The 20649-nt window shown below is 45.7% G+C and overlaps 1 protein-coding gene across 2 annotated transcripts in view; it reads left to right on the forward strand.

Moving 5' to 3' along the window:
- bcor (BCL6 corepressor) overlaps positions 1–20649 on the forward strand; it is a 97231-nt gene that overhangs the window by 52304 nt on the left and 24278 nt on the right. For both annotated transcript variants that reach the window (XM_061879839.1, XM_061879840.1), the window contains 3 exons: positions 14–250; positions 7487–7797; positions 8757–9056. In XM_061879839.1, the coding sequence (XP_061735823.1) occupies positions 14–250; positions 7487–7797; positions 8757–9056 (848 nt within the window). The remainder of the gene's footprint in view (positions 1–13; positions 251–7486; positions 7798–8756; positions 9057–20649) is intronic.

Here is a 20649-nt window from a genome sequence, read left to right on the forward strand (position 1 = left end):
TGATGGTCTGCAGACGAGCAGACCAGTCCCGATGACGACGATGACGACGACGTGCGAAAGCTGAAAGTCTGCATCGAGCTCAAAGGTCTGCGCCTCAGCAAGCCCACCCAGGGCGGCGCCCCTTTGCCCGATCTCCCCCTCATCAAGCAGGAGCGCCCTTGGCCTCAGGCGCGACATCTCGGCCTGGCCCAGCGTGACGAGCGAGTGCCGGAACAGAGAGCGGACGTCAACAGGAAGTGGCTGCTCAACGGTGAGTGAAGAAGCGAGCGGCACCACCACGATGTGTGTGTGCGTGCCTGCGTGCGTGCGTGTGTGTGTGTGTGTGTGTGTGTCGCTTCGAGTTCAGCCAGGGTAACGGAAATCTATCTTTGGCTTTCGCTTTCTTGTTGAGCCGTCTGTCTTTAGGGGGATTTCCCTGGAGCCTTTTTTGGGAGCGCGCGGAGGAAATGAGGTAGAGGATACTTCCTCCTGCCAAGGGGAAAAAGGCTGCCGAAATCAGAGACAAGACTCGGGGGGTGGGATAAAAATCTAAAAAATGCCGCCCCCCCTTGTGATTTTCTTTTTTAGATTTATTTTTTTTATAGCAGCGTGCTCTGTGAGAGCGATGAAAGCTCGCACGAGGGAAGTGGCTGGTGGAGATATGCGTGGGCAGGTGTAGTGTGACTAATGTGTGATCTTTTTCTCTCTTTTTTTAATTTTTTTTTTTTACCCCACTCCCCTCAAGACCGGTCGCAGGGAAAAGGCGAGCGAGCGTGCGCATGTGTGACGGAGGCAGTGGGATGGATTGATGGGGGGGGGACTTATTAAAACCATGCGCTGCCTTCTTCGTGTGCCCAGACTGAAGTGTAGGGACGAACCGGCGAGGAGGAAAATAAAAGAGCAGGAGGGAGATGAAAGAAAGTGAATAAATCAAAGAAGATTTGGGTTTTATGTTCCCGGCAGAAACCACAGGCCTTGATTGGCCACTGATTTTCTTTTTCATTATTATATATTTATTTTCTTCTGCTTTCACCTTTTCAGATAACGTCCCCCTGGCAACAGCAATGTAATGATCCCCCCCACCAACACCACCCCATTCACTCGCGTCTGTCAGGCAGTTTGTTCTTTGTTCTGCAGAGTGCTTTTATTTGGACAAAAGTATTGACACACACTTCTTCAAAGAATTAACCAATCCTATGCTTTATAAATAATATTTTTCAACTATTTGGAATAATTCTCTGAGGTGCCACAATAGTGCATTGGAAGTGTTTTGCACACAATTTCGACCTTTTAAAAAGTGGTTTTAGCACGCACAACTGGGAACACGCCTGTCTCTAGCTTTAAAGTACATACACCTAAAACCAGGGAAGTTGGCATGTTGTGTATTTCGTAAATAAAAACAGAATACAATGATTTGCAAATCATTAACTTAGAATTTAATGGCAGCAACACGTTGCTCCGGGGCCTTTCCTTTAACAACACTCCGTAAACATTTGGGAACTGAAGAGACCAATTTTTTAAGCGTTTCAAGTGGAATTCATTCCCATTCTTGCTTGATGTACAGCTCAAGTTGTTCCACAGTCCGTGGTCTACGTTGTGGTATTTTACGCTTCATAATACATCACATATTTTAAATGTTAGACAGATCTGGACTACAGGCAGGCCAATCTAGTACCCACACTCTTTTACTATGAATCCACGCTGTTCTAACATCTGGCTTGGCATTGTCTTGCTTGAAATTAGAGGGGGGGTCCATGATAACGTTGCCTGGATAGCAACATATGTTGTTCCAAAACCTGGATGTACCTTTCAGCATTAATGGTGCCGTCACGAATGTGTAAGTTACCCATGCCTTGGGCACTAATACACCCCCATACCATCACAGATGCTGGCTTTTGAACATTGCGCCTAGAACAATCAGAATGGTTATTTTCTTCTTTGGTCCGGAGGACACAACGTCCACAGTTAACAAAAACAATTTAAAATGTGGACTCCTCAGACCACAAAACACTTTTCCACTTTGCATCAGTCCATCTTAGATGACTGCCCAGCGAAGCCGGCACCGTTTTTGGCTTTTACTTTGCATAGTAGAGTTTTAACTTGCACTTACAGATGTAGCAACTAACTGTAGTTAATGACAGTGTTTTTTTTAAGTGTTCCTGAGCCCATGTAGTGTTATCCTTTACACACTGATGTGTCGCTTTTTTTATGCAGTATTGCCTGTGGGATCAAAGGTCCGTAATATAATCGCTTATAGCTCGTTGAGAAATGTTGTTCTTAAACTGTTTGACAATTTGCTCACGCATTTGTTCACAAAGTAAATAAGTGTTTGATGAGCACTCCTCAACTTTCTCAGTCTTTTTTGAACATGTTGCAGCATCCAATTTGAAATGAGCTAATAGTTTAAAAAAATAACAGTTTTCCAGTTCGAACGTTAAGCGTCTTGTCTGTGCAGTCTATTCAATTGAGTATAGGTTGAAAAGGATTTGCAAATCATTATATTGTCTTTTTATATACGATTTACACAAGGTGCCAACTATACTGGTTTTGGGGTTTTAAGCAGTTAAGTGGAAAAACAAGTTGAGTTCATATGCTCATGTGTTTCATTGTGTCCATTACACCATATTCAATTGTACAAACCCCGTTTCCATATGAGTTTGGAAATGTTTTTAGATGTAAATATAAACGGAATACAATGATTTGCAAATCATTTTCAACCCATATTCAGTTGAATATGCTACAAAGACAACATACCGTATTTCCTTTAATTGCCGCCATGGCGCTAATTAATTTAAAAACTCTTCTCACTCCTGTGTTTACCAAAGGCATGTGGTAAAAGTAAGCATGCGCTAATTATTTTAAAACCTCTTCTCACTCCGGCACTTACCAAAAGCGTGCAGTAAAAATTTGAGTGTGATGTAAGCTTGGACCTTAAATCCTACTGAATAGCTCTTAATCTTATTCCCTTTATGCGATTTAAAATTACCGGTATTAAAATCAGCCTCCTCCATTTTGAAAATGATGACAGGAGAAGTGTCACTCGTGACGTCACGAGTTTGACCAGGCGGTAATACTAAGCATGCGCTAATTATTTTGCGAAGCGAGGTTGACCCGGCAGTTATTCAAGGCAGGCGCATACTATATGCCCTGCGGCAATTCAAGGAAATACGGTATTTGATGTTAAAACTGATAAACCCTTTTTTTTTTAACAAATAATAATTAACTTTAGAATTTGATGCCAGCAACATGTGACAAAGAAGTTGGGAAAGATGGCAATAAATATGGAGAAAGTTGAGGAATTCTCATCAAACACTTATTTGAAACGTCCCACAGGTGTGCAGGCTAATTGAGAACAGGTGGGTGCCATGATCGGGTATAAAAGCAGCTTCCGTGAAATGCTCAGTCATTCACAAACAAGGATTGGGAAACAGTCACCACTTTGTGAACAAATGCGTGAGCAAATTGTCAAACAGTTTAAGAACAACATTTCTCAACGGGCTATTGTGAGAAATTTAGGAATTTCACCATTTACGGTCCGTAATACCATCAAAAGGTTAATAAAATCTGGAGAAATCACTGCACGTAAGCGATGATATAACGGACCGTCGTTCCCTCAGGCGGTACTGCATCAAAAAGCGACATCAGTGTGTAAAAGATATCACCACATGGGCTCAGGAACACTTAAGAAAACCACTGTCAGTAACTATAGTTTTTCGCTACATCTGTAAGTGCAAGTTAAAACTACTATGCAAAGCCAAAGCCATTTATCAACAACAACCAGAAATGCCGCCAGCTAAGATGGACTGATGCAAAGTGGAAAAGTGTACTGTGGTCTAAAGAGTCCACATTTCAAATTGTTTTTGGAAACGGTGAACATCGTGTCCTCCGGACCAAAGACGAAAAGAACCATCAGGACTATTCTAGGTGCAATGTTCAAAAGGCAGCATCTGTGATGGTATGGGGGTGCATTAGTGCCCAAGGCATGGGTAACTTACACATCTGTAAAGGCACCATTAATGCTGAATGGTCCATACAGGTTTTGGAGCTACATATATTGCCATCCAAGCAACGTTATCATGGACGCCCTTCCTTATTCCAGCAAGACAATGCCAAGTCACTTGTTACAACAGCGTGGCTTCATAGTAAAAGAATGCGGGTACTAGACTGGCTTGCCTGTAGTCCAGACCTGTCTCTCATTGAAAACGTGCGGCACATTATGAAGCCTAAAATACCACAACAGAGACCCCGGACTGTTGAACAACTTAAGCTGTACATAAAACAAGAATGGGAAAGCATTCCACCTGAAAAGCTTCAAAAATTTGTCTCCGTAGTTCCCAAAGGTTATTGAGTGTTGTTAAAAGAAAAGGTGATGAAACACAGTGGGTGAACATGCCCTTTCCCAACTACTTTGGCACATTTTGCAGCCATGAAATTCAAATTTAATTATTATTTGCAACAAAAAAAAAAAAATTATGAGATTGAACATTAAATATCTTGTCTTTGTAGTGCATTCAATTGAATATGGGTTGAAAAGGATTTGCAAATCATTGTATTCTGTTTATATTTACATCTAGCATGATTTCCCACCTCATATGGAAACGGGGTTTGTATTTACAAATCGCAAAGTATGTGAAAACACCATTTAAAAATCACAAAATGCCACAAATTCAGTCAGCCATTTTCAATATTTTGCTACGAATACCTTTGACTATTTTAGGAGATTATAACGGTAATAACGCTTCTGCACTTTGACTATGTTATTGGATCAGCCGTACTATCCATCCATCCATTTTCTACCGCTTATTCCCTTGTGGGGTCGCGGGGGGCGCTGGCGCCTATCTCAGCTACAATCGGGCGGAAGGCGGGGTACACCCTGAACAAGTCGCCACCTCATCGCAGATCAGCCGTACTAGAAATACACAAACATTGGACAGAGATGTGCTGTTTATCATTCACAATCCTTATGTAAGACAACATGTTAGGCATTTGAAATCGTAAATAAATAGCTAACAATTGAGTCAACAGATCGAGGTGCTCTCTTTTGCGCTCATTATTGCCTCTCTAAAAACATCCAGAAAGCGCTAATAATACTCCATTTACTTGGCGTGACCTGGAAATTAACCAAATATGAGTGATCTTGGCATTATAAGCGCCAACGCAGACAGACTATTTTAGCGGCACGTTTATAGAAGTGAGCTAATGCTAACTTACACTGCTATTGTTGACATACTGAAACGACGACTCCTTCTGATTTGTCTCAAATGTGCCAAAAGTAAATTCTAGATTATAATCCATGCGTCTCTCACCCGGTAGTAGACAAATGTTGCCCTGGTTTGACAGTCTGGTCGACTTCACATCTCCGAGAGATGGCGAAAACGACACAAAAAGATGCTTCCTGCAGAAACTGTTTTTTAACCCTTCGCAATGTTTGCAAACGGGATTATATGAGCGTTGTGTCGATCGGCATCCTACCGATAGTGGAAATATTACAGTAAATGTTTGTTTCATTATTGTTTAATATGTTTAATTTGTATGTTTAGCACCTAGCAATGCTATTGATGCTGGTGTTTCAATAAAGCTGCAGTGTTTTAAAATTTATTGCTCATCCTCTTTGTGTTCGGGCTCAAAAATACAAGGTCCTGGATCATAATTTTCCCAAAGTCTTAGCTGTTGGCTCTCACAAAGTCTGCTCAATTTGCATTGTTGTTGACAAGGAAGAGATCTGCGGTTCCCAATGCCATGTCACTCAACCACTTTACTGGGTTTTTCATTATCTTTCCAAATGGCTTGGGAATCTCTTTGAGATTTATTTATTTTGATCATATCTATCCGCAAACTTTCCAATTTCATAAATCACATATATATATATAGATATATATATCTATATATATATATATATATGTATATATATATAGCTTTAATATAGAGGCAACTTGATTTCATTCTACTGGTACTTTAATGCCAATGAGCGGTTTTTCCACTCCTGTCCAAGAAGCGTCATTATTCATTTTCTCCACTTTTTTAAATTTTGTCTTTTTACACATACACTGTAACGCTCCAACATTACATATGCCATATATCAATATGAGGAAGCAATAAGGACAGAAGTTCGCAACACTAGCATAGCTATGTTAGCTACAGTGCTAACATTACACTCACAATTCAAGACAAACGAAATGATCAAACTTACAGCTCCAACATCTGTCTTCGACTAATAGACAGTTGATAGCGCTTTGTTTTAAGATGTGCCGTGAAGCCTTTAAAAAAAAAAATGTTAACAAAGCTATGGTCAGTTTTTAGCAAGGGTTTATGTCCACAAAGAAGAGGGATTCAGGGTCTGGACGTCGTCCCAAAAAGCCGCTACTTCAACAACTAGCGTTCAATCGCCTTTTCCCTGAAAAGTGGAGAAAATTACTGTAATAACAACCTCAACTTTTTTGCATCATATGGGATCTTTAATTCCTTATTTTGGACTCCACTGTGCCAAAACAGTTGAGGGAAGTCCCTTTTTTTCTTCCGTCAGCACAACACTGGGGCTATAAAGTGCATGCTTGGCCAAGTTTTGGATGGAACAATTGACTGATCCAGATCTTACTTTGGTAACCTTTGACCTCCTTAGTGGGTAAAAAAAAAAAAGCATGGCTCTATGAAATCGTTCAGTAGAAGCTGTTTTAGCTTCAAAGGGGAGAGAACTGGAAATTGTCTTCCATTTACACTCAAATCGCTTTGAAACGATGATGCATTCATGCAAAGCACACTCAAGCTACTTATGGCGTCAGTTGAAAGACGTTTTGCAATGTACGCTGGGGCATTTTTATGGTTAATTTCATAAGTAAAAGCTTACTCCCTCCCATATGTCGTTGAGCCTAGCTTAGCATAGCGAATCCTGGCCGCCCATTCTCTCCTGAATGCCAAATTGGAGCGTGACTCGATGACCAGCAGCAAAGTGAGGTCTGTGTTCCAGGGCCTGTCTGGAGTCACAGGATTGGGGGTTGCAGCAGTAGCTGCCTTGTACGGTTCACTTGGGGGGCCAGGGGGCTTCTTAATAATGGCCTGAGTGCAGAATGAGGCCATAGAGTTCCGCTTTCCTCCCCTTGCTACTGCGTAGCCAAGCCTTATGATTTAACGGCGTGTTTATTCTGAAGATCGTAGCGTTACACGAATCAGGCCCCATGCGGAATGCTTCGCGATGATCCTCGAGTGGAAACGTATTCCCATTAAGCCCTTAAATAGTGCTTTGACCTTGTGGTTTTCAAGGGGTTTTCAGCGCTGCGAAACGTTTGTTTTTTTGGAGACGATGCGCCATCCTTGCTGCAGTCTCTATAGGCGGCCGTGTTTACGTGAGCCAGTATTTTCTTCCTGATGGAGCAGGCATGCGGCGCTCCCAGACAAGCTCTCTGCGCTCATTAATAAACCAACAGAGGGGTGAGAGATGGCCTTGCATTGCCTTTCCGCACACACACTCACCACTCTCTCCCCTCTCTCTCTCTCTCTCTCTCTCCCGCAGGAGTTGCTACGCCTCCCCTTCACCCTGGCGACCATCTGAAGGACAGAGCGCACCCGCCGGGCCCCTTCTCAGGTGACCGTGGCCTGAAGGAGCCTCGGCACGGCCCTCCCTCTCCGGGCGCTGAGCCCTCGTTGGGAGGCGCGCCTCTCCTCAAGCTGCGTCGTCATAGCGACACGGACAAGCCCAAGGGCAAGCGGCCGTGCAAGACCAAACACACCAGCCAGCGGGAGCGGGAGAGGAGGAAAGAGGGCACCCCCAGCAGCCCCGGCCAGCGTTTTCCGGCTGATCTAGGAGCAGCCGAGGACGACAGGGTGAGTGTTTTACGGCGTCTCTGATTGTGCAGCTGGGACGAGACCGAAGCATGTTTACAATGTTTAGAGGGCGACTGGCGCTTCAACACCCACCCGCCGCCTTCCCCGGCCTCGTCTCGGCGGTTAATTGTCAAGCGCGCCTCGTCCGCAAAGGGTGCGTGTCGGAGAGCATTCCTGACATAACAAAACCCCGGAGCAATTATACAACAGCGCTGAGCACGAGGCCGTGCTCTCGCGCACACACACACACAGACACCACCACTCCCTCCCTCACTTGCTAGTGCGGCGAGGAATGTGGCAGCCACGGTCGAGCGTGTGAAGTTCAAAAGATGGGGTAGGGGGGAAAACGCACAGGAGGGGGAGGCTAGTTGTTTTCCGCCTGCGCCGCGCTCCTCCTCAGCCTGACAGCTGCTTCGACATGGAATTCCACAGAGGGCACACGCACAGACAAACACACACGCACACACACTAAAACACAGGCAACTGCCTCTCCCGCCTGGCGCTCGCAGGCCTGTTGGTTTAGTGGTTGGAGGAGAAGTGGCGTGCCAGCCCCTGCAGGCAACATTTTATTTTTTTTGCGGCGCGAGCAGTCGCTGCGTAGGCGCCGCCTGCGTGCACGCGTACACGTGCGACACATCGCGTGTCTTCCGGACATAAAAATAACACAGATGTTGCACATTAAGGGGGCCTCGCTTACACCAAACAAAAGCGGCATTGTGCGAGTGTGTGTGGCCAAACAGGTAATTAACACATTTTGGAGCATGAAATGTACCTTTTGTGTGTGTGTGTGTGTGTGTGTGTGTGTGTGTGTGTGTGTGTGTGTGTGTGTGTGTGTGTGTGTGTGTGTGTGTGTGTGTGTGTGTGTGTGTACACCTGCACACACGTGTGTGCCCTTGAGTTTCCGTCTGCCTTATAGCGGCTTTAACGCCCTTCCTCTCTCTCTCTTTCTCTTTCCACAGCTGAGTGAGCAGCGAGAGGCTCAGAGGAAGCGAGCTGCCTCTCCTAATCATTATCCCTGCTCTCCAGTCAAGCCCTGCTCCCCCGCCGCGCTCTGCCCGCCCCCGCCGCAGCCCCTGGCGAACGGCAGAGCGGGCGGCGTCCCGCCAGAGGTCACCGGGCCACACCGGACGCCCGCCGCCGTTGCCGCCGACGCCGCCACCCCGGCGGTGCGGCCCATCCCGCCGGAGGCGCGGCGGCTGATCGTGAACAAGAACGCGGGCGAGACGCTCCTCCAGAGAGCGGCGCGTCTGGGCTACGAGGTAATAAGGCGGTGGGTGCAGGTGGGGGAGGGTGCCTCCCCTCGCTTGCGCTCTCGGCACATTTTACACTTCGCCTCGTTTGGCGTCTCCACTTCCTCTCCTCTTAAATTGAGCTCATTTTCTCGCCCCGCTTTGTTCCCGTCTGCTACGCGGCTCCACGCCTATTTTCAAAATTGTCTCTCCTCTCTCGCATCCTCTTCCTCTCTTCATCCTTCTTTTTATCTTCCATCTATTTCGCTTCTGCTTTCTTCTCGCCTTTTTTTTCCCTCCATCTCCCCGCCGCTACCCCCCCCCTTCGCTCGCTCGCTCGCTCGCTCACTCAGGTTTCTGCTCTTTCCCTCCCCCTTCTTTCCTCTCGGCACTCTTTCTCTTCCTCTCTTTGTGACTCAGATTGTCGTTGGCACCCCGCGAGCGCACACACACACATGCACACACTAAACCACCCACACCTCCTCCTCCTCCCTCTCTCGCCTCACTCTGCTCTCACATCTCATTAATTTTCCGTGAGGCGAAGTGTGACACACACACACACACACACACACACACACACGTGCACGCGCACACACACACGCACAAACAGCATGGGGGATCGGCGGAATCATTACACGGAGAAGAGCGGAGATGTTCGCTGCCTCGCTCTCTCTCGCTCGCTCGCTCTCGCTGTGAGACATTCACAGCACTACACGTTACAAAAAGCTTCCGTCGCGCCACAAGCTTTTTAGCTAGGCCCATTTTTCCCCGCCCAAGAGCACGCCGCGGTCGCCAGGTAGCGTTTTTACGCAAGGGCGCCCTCATCCGCCCTCGCAACTTTTTGCCAAGGCGGTGACGTAAATTCCTACAACATCGACGAAGCGGAAGAGCTAATCGGAACGCCACACTTCAGCTGTCAGGTTGCCGGTTGGAAAGGTGCGATTTCACGGGTCGTCGCCTGATTAGATTGAGTTATTTTGTTAAGTTGACTTGCAATTTCTCACACAGCCCAAACCTCTGTACCAGACACCTACAATAATTTAGGACGTTTTTGCCAAATTAACAAGAAGTTTGATATACGCCTTTTAGGGACTGACAATCACCTGTGTAAGATTATTAGAATATACAAGGCTGCCAATAAGCGAAACATACACTGTATTACCAAAAGTATTTGGCCACCTGCCTTGACTCAAATATTAACTTGAAGTGCCATCCCATTCCTAACCCACAGGGTTCAATATGATGTCGGTCCACCGCTTTTGCGGCTATTACAGCTTCAACTCTTCTGGGAAGGCTGTCCAGTGTGTTTATAGGAATTTTCGACCATTTTTCCAAAAGCGCATTGGTGAGGTCTAACACTGATGGTCTAGAACAGGGGTGTCCAAACTTTTTCCACTGAGGGCCGCACACTGAAAAATCAAAGCAAGCGGGGGCCATTTTCATATTTTTTTATTTTAAAAACCAATGCAAAATATAGATAAAAAATATACATTTAGGCCTCCACTCAGTTATGATCCCGGGGACCCCAAAGGGTTTTGGTCAAAAAAAAAAAAAATAAAAATGTGTCTTTATTCAGTATTACTATTTTCAATAGTATTCAAGTTTTAAATCTCTAGATCAACATTAGGGGGAAAAAAATGGAAAAATCACAAAATATGCAGTATTTTCACCCAATAACATTTTTAGGTGGAATATTTGAGATTATATTATAATTGGAGCCTAAATTTCGGATTTGGATTCATTATTATTTTTTGGAGCAATGACACCTAAAAACAAATCACACTAAAATAATTGGGGATCCAAAAGTGTCCTACTTATTAAAGTGTTAAAAAAGAAATTATACATTTTTTTACTGTTTACTTTTAGCACACTAATCTCGAGATCAACTTTAGATATATCCGTCAATTTTAGGTTTCATTGTTGTTTACGTTTTTTGTTTGTATGTTTTAGGCCCTTCTTTAAAAAAAAAAAAAGAGTTTGGTTTTTTTTATGGCAAAACACAAAATTTGCAACATTTTCCCCCCAAAATATTTTAAAGTAGAATATTTAATGTGATGTAATCGGAGCCTTGAATAGGTCAATAATTCAAAATGACATTGGTTTTGATTCATTATTATTTTTTAAAGATTGTGTTATAAGAGTAAGCATTGCAACAATTTCTTGTTTAATTTCACCTGTTTGCTCTTTTATAGCACTTTTCATGTTTTAAATTTTTTTCAATTGTATTCTTAAAATGTGCCGTGGGGCCGTTAAAAAATAACCCACGGACCGCAAATGGCCCCCAGGCCGCACTTTGGACACCCCAAAGGTGTTCTTTCGGGTTCAGGTCAGCAAGTTCATCCACACCAGTCATCCATGTCTTTCTGGACCTTGCCTTGTGCACTGGTGCGCTGGTCATGTTGAGAAAGGGACCCACTCCAAACTGTTTCCACAAGGTTGGGAACATGGAATTCTCCAAATTATTTTGTTACCTGGAGCAATCAAAGTTCCTTTCCCTGGAAGTAAGGGGCCAAGCAAAACTCCTGACAAATAACCCCCACACCATAATTCCTCCTCCAATGCAGTCCGAAATGTACCGTTCTCCGAGCAACCTCCAAACTCGTCCATCGGATTGCCAGCGTGATTCTTCACTCCCAAGAACGAGTCTTCACCTGCTCTAGAGTCCAGTGGCGACGTGCTTTACACCACTGCATCCCACACTTTGCATTGGACTTGGTGATGTATGGCTTGGATGCAGCTGCTCGGCCATGGAAACCCATTCCTTGAAGCTCTCTGCGTACTGTACGTGGGCTAATTGGAAGGTCACATGAAGTTTGGAGTTCTGTAGCGGCGACCTCTTTGCACTATGCGCGTCAGGATCCGCTGACCCCTCTGTCAGTTTACGTGGCCTACCACTTTGTGGTTGAGTTGCTGTTGTTCCCAAACTCTTCCATTTTCTTATAATAAAGCTGACAGTTGTCTTCGGGATATTTAGGAGCCAGGAAATTTCACGACTAGATTTGTTGCACAGGTGGCATCCTATGACAGTTCCACGCTTGAAATCACTGAGCTCCTGAGAGCGGCCCATTCTTTCCCAAATGTTTATAGAAACAGTCTCCATGCTTAAGTGCTTGATTTTATACACCTGTGGGCGGGCCAACTGATTAGAACACCTGATTCTGATATATTTGGATCGGTGGCCAAATACTTTTGACAATATAGTATATTTGCCCATAAGTCACTGACTATTTGTCTGATTATCAAACTTTAAGATTACTTTCATTTATAACATGCATTCATCACGTCTTCCATGATCCAAGGGGGTGCCAAAAATGTAATTTCCTTACATGTACAAGGTAATTACAGTTCTTTAATGTTGTTAATTTGTTCCGAACGTGATCGCCATAAATATATTTCCATTTCTGCAAAGTCTGATTCATTAATTATAAATCAAATATTTTCATAGCTCAGACATTAAAAAAGTGTTTACAACATTTTAAAAACATTTTCAACATTCTGACAGTGCTTTAGACTTGAAATATATATATAAAAATGTCATCACATTTACATTATTAATATCTAATATAGTAATGTGACCCAAGGCTGAGCCAATCAGAGGCCACAATACTAAACAGTCCACTCTAATTGGTTTGGTCTCATCTAGTTATTGTTGGGACGTTGCCGACATTATGTCCGACTCACGTCCCGCTCATTGAATACTGGTGGTGATAAAGCTGGCTCTGTTTTCAATGGGTACTAGGCGCCATTCAGTCTTTCTCAAAAACAAAATGTCCTCCGCTTGTGCGGTTTTCGGAAGTACGAATCGTTCAGATCGCAAAAAGGATAAACTTTTCTTCAGAGTTCATCGAGAGGTAATTAAAAAGGTAGGAAGAGTTTTATCAAACGACGAAAAAAGCAGCACAAATTCCAGTCCAAGGAGAACAGTTTAAGAATGCACGGGTTTGCAGTGATCACTTCGTTAAGGTTTGTTTGATATACTTTTGACGTTCATTATTTCCCATTGAAGTATTATTTTGATAGTATTTTTATTAAACACGTTTGCTACAAGAGTGTGGAAAAGCACCAACTCAGCGTGTCTAAATAGATAAGAGCAAACGTGAGAAAAACCTAAAAGAGTTCAGTTTTTACCAAAGGTAACAATCAGAAATGAAGCTTTCAGCACATACACAATGTTGACATTGGTAGTTATATTTTGATAAAGACAGGGAAATACCCTCTAAACGTAAATGACGCCTGCTACAACAACAAACATGGCTTTAGAAAATGCAACCTTACCCGAGCAAAAACGATATATATTTATCCGGCAGTCTTGACAGAAGGTAGGTATCCAAGCTTTTCCAAGTTTTCATCTGTTTGGTTGTGTAGAATGGCGTCTGCAGCCATTGATATGTCTGGGAACACGACCGACGTATAAGCCTTCATATCACCTGACGAATCTTATATTGATCAAGTGTAGGGATCTATTCCATTACATAGTTTTTTTGCTCGTATCTGCTTTTTGCAGGAAGATTTAAGCGTCTTTTGTACTCAGTTTTCGCGCTGCTTGTCGTACAACAGCCATCTTAGTTTGTTCGACCACCACTGCTGTTCACTTCCAGGAAGAAGTCACGTGCCGGAATACAAGCAATACTAATGTACCATTTCTATTGTTACTTATTGATTAGTTTTTTTAATGATTAAAACTGCTTAATTTAAAGATCAACTTAAAGTACCATTGATAGTCACACACACACTCTCTACATTTGACCCATCCACTTGTTCCGCCCCCTGGGAGGTGAGTAAAGCAGTGAGCAGGAGCGGTGGCCGTGCTCGGGAATCATTTTGGTGATTCAACCCCCAATTCCAACCCTTGATGCTGAGTGCCAAGCAGGGAGGTATTGGGTCCCATTTTATAGTCTTTGGTATGACTCGGCTGGGGTGTGAACTCACAACCTACCGATCTCAGGGCAGACACTCTAGCCACTAGGCCACTGAGCAGGTAAATTGCCGATAAATGCTTTAAAATGTAACATCGGAAATTATCGGTATCGGTTTCAAAGTTATCGGTATTGGTTTCTGAAAGTAAAATTTATGACTTTTTAAAACGCTGCTGTGTACACGGACGTAGGGAGAAATACAGAGTGTCAATAAACATTAAAGGCACTGCCTTTGCTTGCCGGCCCAATCACATATCTACAGCTTTTCACACACAAGCGAATGCAAGCATACTCTGTCAAGAGCCATACAGGTCACACTGTGGGTGGCCGTATAAACAACTTTAACACTGTCACAAATATGCACCACACTGTTAACCCACACCAAACAAGAATGACAAACACATTTCGGGAGAACATCCGCACCGTAACACAACATAAACACAACAGAACAAATACCCAGAACCCCTTGCAGCACTAACTCTTCCGGGACGCTACAATATACACCGCCGCTTCCCCAACCCTGCCCACCTCAACCTCTTCATGCTTTCTCAGGGAGAGCATGTCCCAAATTCCAGGTTGCTGTTTTGAGGCATCTTAAAAAAAATAATGCACTTTGGGACTTCAATAACAAATATGGCAGTGCCATGTTGGCATTTTTTTCCATAACTTGAGTTGATTTATTTGGGAAAAACTTGTTACATTGTTTAATGCATCCAGCCGGGCATCACAACAAAATTAGGCATAATAATGTGTTTGTTCCACGACTGTATATATTGGTATCGGTTGAAATTGGAATTGGTAATTAAAGTTGGACAATATTGGAATATCGGATATCGGCAAAAAAGCCATTATCGGACATCTCTAGAGTAAATGCTTGAAAAGAAATATTTGAAAAAAATCTGCCATGTGGTGAAGTCGCAATATTTGAAGCGTGATGTGACGGGAGACGTAAAATATAAAACGGAGGTTGGAAGCAAATAACTGAGGGTAGCACTGCAGTCTCATGAACAAAATAGTCTTGTCTGCATCACGAGAATTTTCTTATAGTTTCCTAAATGGAGAGAGTGGCGAATGTTTTTTGTCATCCTTTTCGATGCGCCATTAGCTGCTAACGCACTACTAGCGCCTACCCCGCTTGAAACGCAACCCGGATCAGGATTAACCTTTCCAAACCGTACGGTTATGAACCGAACGATTCAGTTCTTGGAAGGTGTCGTCCTTTCTAATTAAAGAAGAGCGCCCCTTTAGTCTTCCCCTCCTCCTCTCTCCTCCCTTTGTGCCGCTCTAATCGACCACACATTTTTTCGCAAATTGATTTATTGATCGGAGCATGTTTAATGCCTCCTCAGCTGCTCCGCGTGTCCTCTCGCCGGCCAACTCGCTCGCCGACTTCCCGGCGCGTGCTCTCGCGTGTGTAATATCTTTAATCACCAGCAGAGGCGTTGTGGCCCAACTGTAAATAGGTGTGTTTTGTGTGCATCCTGCGCTCTCTCATTAAGCGCTTGCTTTATGGTCGTTCGGTACACACACATACACATTCACATACACACACACACACACACACGTTCAGACGCCACATTTATGATGATTAGGATGTGCGTGCGTCATGATGTGTGTGTGAGTCAGAACGTGGCGCGAGAGTGTGAATGAGAGGTAAGCGCTGGGAGTATAATCGCGTTCTAATGGCCCTCTAATGTGCCGTGGTGACTGTGGTTAGCGGCGGCAGCAGCGGCGGCTCTTCTTCCTTCCTTCCTTTCTCCCACACACACAGGGAGTGGTGCCGGGGTGTGTGTGTGTGTGTGTGTTTGGGGGGGGGGGCGCAGTCAGCCGTGCGGGAGAGAAGCTGGCTCGTCTCTGTGATTTATGTGTCTCTCTCAAACGTTTTATTCCCCTTCCGCATCTTTCTCTTTTTTTTATTTTTCCCGGCTTCCCTCCCTCCCAGCAACCCCCGCCCCTCCCTCCCTCCCTGCGTGCCGGGGGGTGTGGGGGGCTGGGGGGGGGGGGGGGGGACCTGAGACTACACAAACAAGCACTGGCCGCTGCGCAAACAACACCCCCGCCTTCCCCTCCCCTTCTTTCTTTCGCTGCCTGCCTCTCAGGAAGCTCGTCTCTCACTGCCTGCGTGTGATAAGCCCGGGGCAGACCCCTGGGGCTCCCACACACACGCACACCAATTTATGCATAGTGCACACACACACACACACACACACACACACACACACACAGACGTTAACGCACGAGCATACAAGCCTGTAGATGCACAGCGCTTGTTGTCCCGTACTGGTGTTTTAGTGCCGCAAGCTTATCACACACAGGCAGCGAGATAGGAGGGCCTGGAGACACACAGACACACACATACACACACAACAAGCCACATGCTGATTAGTGTGACACACACACACACGCTCACGTACTGAGTGGCGCCAGTTATGACCTAATAAGCTCGCGTACAGTCACGCCGGCCTGCTTAGGCACAACACACACTTGCTGCTATCGCACAACCACACCGACCTGCACATGCAAATTCTTAATCATCTTAGGCGCTCACACACATTTATGTGCGCGCACGCAGATTCAAGCCTGTAGATACACAGGGCTTGTTGTCCCAGGCTGGTATTTTTGTGCCGCGAGCTTCAGGCTCATCACACACTCAGAAAGGGGGGCCTGGGAGACACGCACACACACACACATGCTGATTAGTGTGACACACATACTCTGTAACACCCTCACACACAAACGTCACATGCTGATTAGTCACATACATACATACATATACACACACACACACACACACACACACACACACACAGAGTGGCGCCAGTAATGACCTAATAAGCGAACATCCAGTCACGCCGGCGTGCATAGGCAGCACACCCACACAGACCTGCACATGCAAATTCCTAATCATCTTAAGCACCACGCTCGCGCACACACACACACACACACACACACACAATTTAAGACACACGCTCCCGATGCCCGGGCGACACCGTGCATATATTCATGTTCGTTTAGTTCGGCGCTCTCCGTGCCTGCGCACATGAAAGCCCACTCGCTGTCGTCTTCCCTCCCTCTCCCCACTTTTTATTCCCCCGCCCCCCCCCACACACACATCTGACTCGCTCGCGGAGCATTTGAAATGCTAATGAGGAGAGATGCGGCGGATGTCTTCATCCCTCTCCTCAACCAACCAGCCAAGCTTCCTTCTCCACCTCGGCCGGGTGCTCCAGTTCCCCGCTTTTTTTCCTTCTGCCCGAATATAAAGGTGCAATCATTCATTTATTCTCCTCGCATAAATCATGTCTGATTTCCCCCTCCCCCCTCAAGTCCCCGCGCAGAGCGAATAGCATCGAGCGAAAGTGCATCGCATTTTAAGTACCTAGCGCAAGGGTGTCAAATTCATTTTAAAATCGGGGGCCACATGGAGGAAAAACTCCTCCCAAGTGGGCCGGACTGGTAAAATAGCGGCACGATAACTTAAAAACAAAGATAACTTCAGATGGTTTTCTTTGTGTAAAAATAGAACAAGCTTACGCTTACATGTTGCTATTAATCGTATTCTATCTTTATTTGTTGTTATTTATACTTTCTGAAGAAATTATGTGATAACGTTCATCAGTCAACTCTTTGCTGTTAATTTTCAATCTACCAAGATAAAAAAAAAAATCCAAGATGTTATTTATGTAGTTTTCTAATTTTCCTTTACTGGTACGCTGACATCATGTGTTTTTTTTTTTTTTTTTTGCATATGTAAGCATACTCACCAGCGCCCCCCGCGACCTAGTAAAGCAGATAGAACTAGATGTTTCAATCCCTTCGGTAAGTAGGAACAGTCTTGACGGTAGCAGTCGGTGTGGAGTGGTGAAAAGGAGGGTATGTATGTCATTGGGGTCTTCAGGTGGGCACCCTGCTTCATCGACGTTTCGTTGATTTGAAGCCCACGACGTCTCCAGAGGGCTCAACGGTGTGCCTAGCGTCCCAGGTACACCCCCCTCCATGCCATACCCTCCACATCCTGTTGGACTATGCATGGCAGGGTCGTCCTTTTCCCTGAGTCAGGCCTAAGCCTGACCGCATACCATTGTCTCTTGTCTTACTGCCCAGTTGGGGTCCTTGCGCTTAATCCAGAGCCAGTTGCTGGCTTTTTCAGCAGCATTTGACATGGACTTGATAGTCTGTTGGATGGAGCGTCCTTTCAACCCCATTTTCCTCAACAGACTGATGGTAGATGTGGCAATAAATCCCCTGCATCCCACCTCTACTGGGAAAATGTTGGTCTTCCAGCCGTTCTGGGATGCTTCAGCTGCCAGGTCAGAATATTTGTTTCTCTTCCTCTCATAAGCCTCTTCAACCCCTTCTTCCCATGGTACTGTCAGCTCCACGACATAAGCCAGCTTTGCTGATGGAGACCACAGGACTATGTCTGGCCGGAGTGTTGTAGCCATTATTTCTGGGGGAAACACAAGCTTTTTATCAAGGTCTACTTCCAATTTCCAATCCCGAGCCGACTGCAGGATGCTTGCATTATTTGGTGTCGTTTGACACTTTTGATGTTGGCCAGCTGGTACAAAATGTGTGAAATGGACCTTTCCTGCTGGTGTTTGTGGGAGATTGTTTGTGGTGGTTCGCCTGTGTTCCAGTGTTTTTGCAAGCTCTCTGAGTACTTGGTTATGCCGCCAAGTATAGCGTCCTTGGGTGAGACTTATAGTACACCCTGATAGGATATGTCTTAGAGATGCAGGTACTTGACACAGGGAACAGGCGGGATCTTCTCCGTACCAGGTTTTCAGATTTAGGGGGGACGGTAGTAGGTCGTACGTGGCTCTGATGATAAAACTCAGCCGTGCTCCCTCCATCTGCCAGATGTCATACCAGCTGAGCTTTTTCTTCTCCAGGCTTTCCCAGTTGGTCCATCTCCCCTGCTTGGCCATTGAGACGGCTTTAGCATGTCGCTCTCCCTCCTCCTGTCTCCTGACTTCCTCTACTACTAGCCGTCTCTTCTGCTCTGATGTTGCTTTGTGTCATCGGGGAGTTTTTGGGACGAGTCCGAGTCCTGCTCTCCCATGCTGTACGTGCCCAACCACATCTCTGAATTGAAGAGCAGACTTTGCACTCTGAACAGCTTCTGATGGAATCCACTTCCTTCCCGCTGTTACTCTGGGGGCCGCTGTTCGAATGACTGTATCCTCAGTTTCGGTTAGCGTCATGACCAGCCTTGCTTTGGTGCATTTGAATTCTTCCACCAGTCCCGAGATTGGTAATTCCAATTTGCCATGCCCATATAGTCCGATGGAACTGAAGCATCTTGGAATTCCAAGCCACTGTTTTAGCTGCGTGCTTATCCATCCATCCATCCATCCATCATCTTCCGCTTATCCGAGGTCGGGTCGCGGGGGCAACAGCCTAAGCAGGGAAACCCAGACTTCCCTCTCCCCAGCCACTTCGTCTAGCTCTTCCCGGGGGATCCCGAGGCGTTCCCAGGCCAGCCGGGAGACATAGTCTTCCCAACGTGTCCTGGGTCTTCCCCGTGGCCTCCTACCGGTTGGACGTGCCCTAAACACCTCCCTAGGGAGGCGTTCGGGTGGCATCCTGACCAGATGCCCGAACCACCTCATCTGGCTCCTCTCGATGTGGAGGAGCAGCGGCTTTACTTTGAGTTCCTCCCGGATGGCAGAGCTTCTCACCCTATCTCTAACGGAGAGCCCCGCCACCCGGCGGAGGAAACTCATTTCGGCCGCTTGTACCCGTGATCTTATCCTTTCGGTCATGACCCAAAGCTCATGACCATAGGTGAGGATGGGAACGTAGATCGACCGGTAAATTGAGAGCTTTGCCTTCCAGCTCAGCTCCTTCTTCACCACAACGGATCGGTACAACGTCCGCATTACTGAAGACGCCGCACCAATCCGCCTGTCGATCTCACGATCCATTCTTCCCTCACTCGTGAACAAGACTCCTAGGTACTTGAACTCCTCCACTTGCTTATCACACGTTCCAATTTTTCAACCTTGGTGATGGGGATTTCGTACACAGTTAAAGGCCACAAAAGTCTTGGGAGTATGCCAAATTGAAAACACCACAACTTGAGTTTTCCTGGCAACAAGGTTTTGTTGATGCGATCCATGTAAGTGATTGTATCCTTTTTTAGTTGCTCAAACTGCTCTGTGTCTTTGAGCCTTGCGTCGTACCACCTTCCCAAGCTCTTTACTGGCATTTCGGAAACAGTTGGTACTGGTGTTCCGCTGACATGAAATCTCTGGTGTGTGACTTGGCCTTTCTCAATGGAGATACTTCTGCACTTGCTGGGCTTTAACTTCATCCGTGCCCATTTTATATTTGAATGAGGTTTCTCCAGCAGTCTCTTGGTGCAGGGGACAGTTGTTGTGAGTGTTGTTATATCGTCCATATAGGCTCGAATTGGTGGTAATCTCTGACCACATTGTAGTCGTTCTCCACCAACCACCCATTTCGAGGCTCTAATAATGATCTCCATTGCCATCGTAAAGGCCAATGGGGAGATGGTGCACCCAGCCATGATGCCTACTTCCAGAGATTGCCACGCAGTGGTGAATCCTGATGTTGTAAGGCAAAATTGCAAATCCTGGAAATAGCGTTTTACAAGATTTGTGATTGTAGTTGGTACTTGGAAGAATTCAAAGGCAGTCCACAGCAATGAATGAGGGACTGATCCATAGGCGTTGGCCAGA

Source organism: Nerophis ophidion, linkage group LG19 (assembly GCF_033978795.1).
Source record: "Nerophis ophidion isolate RoL-2023_Sa linkage group LG19, RoL_Noph_v1.0, whole genome shotgun sequence".
NCBI lineage: Eukaryota > Metazoa > Chordata > Actinopteri > Syngnathiformes > Syngnathidae > Nerophis > Nerophis ophidion.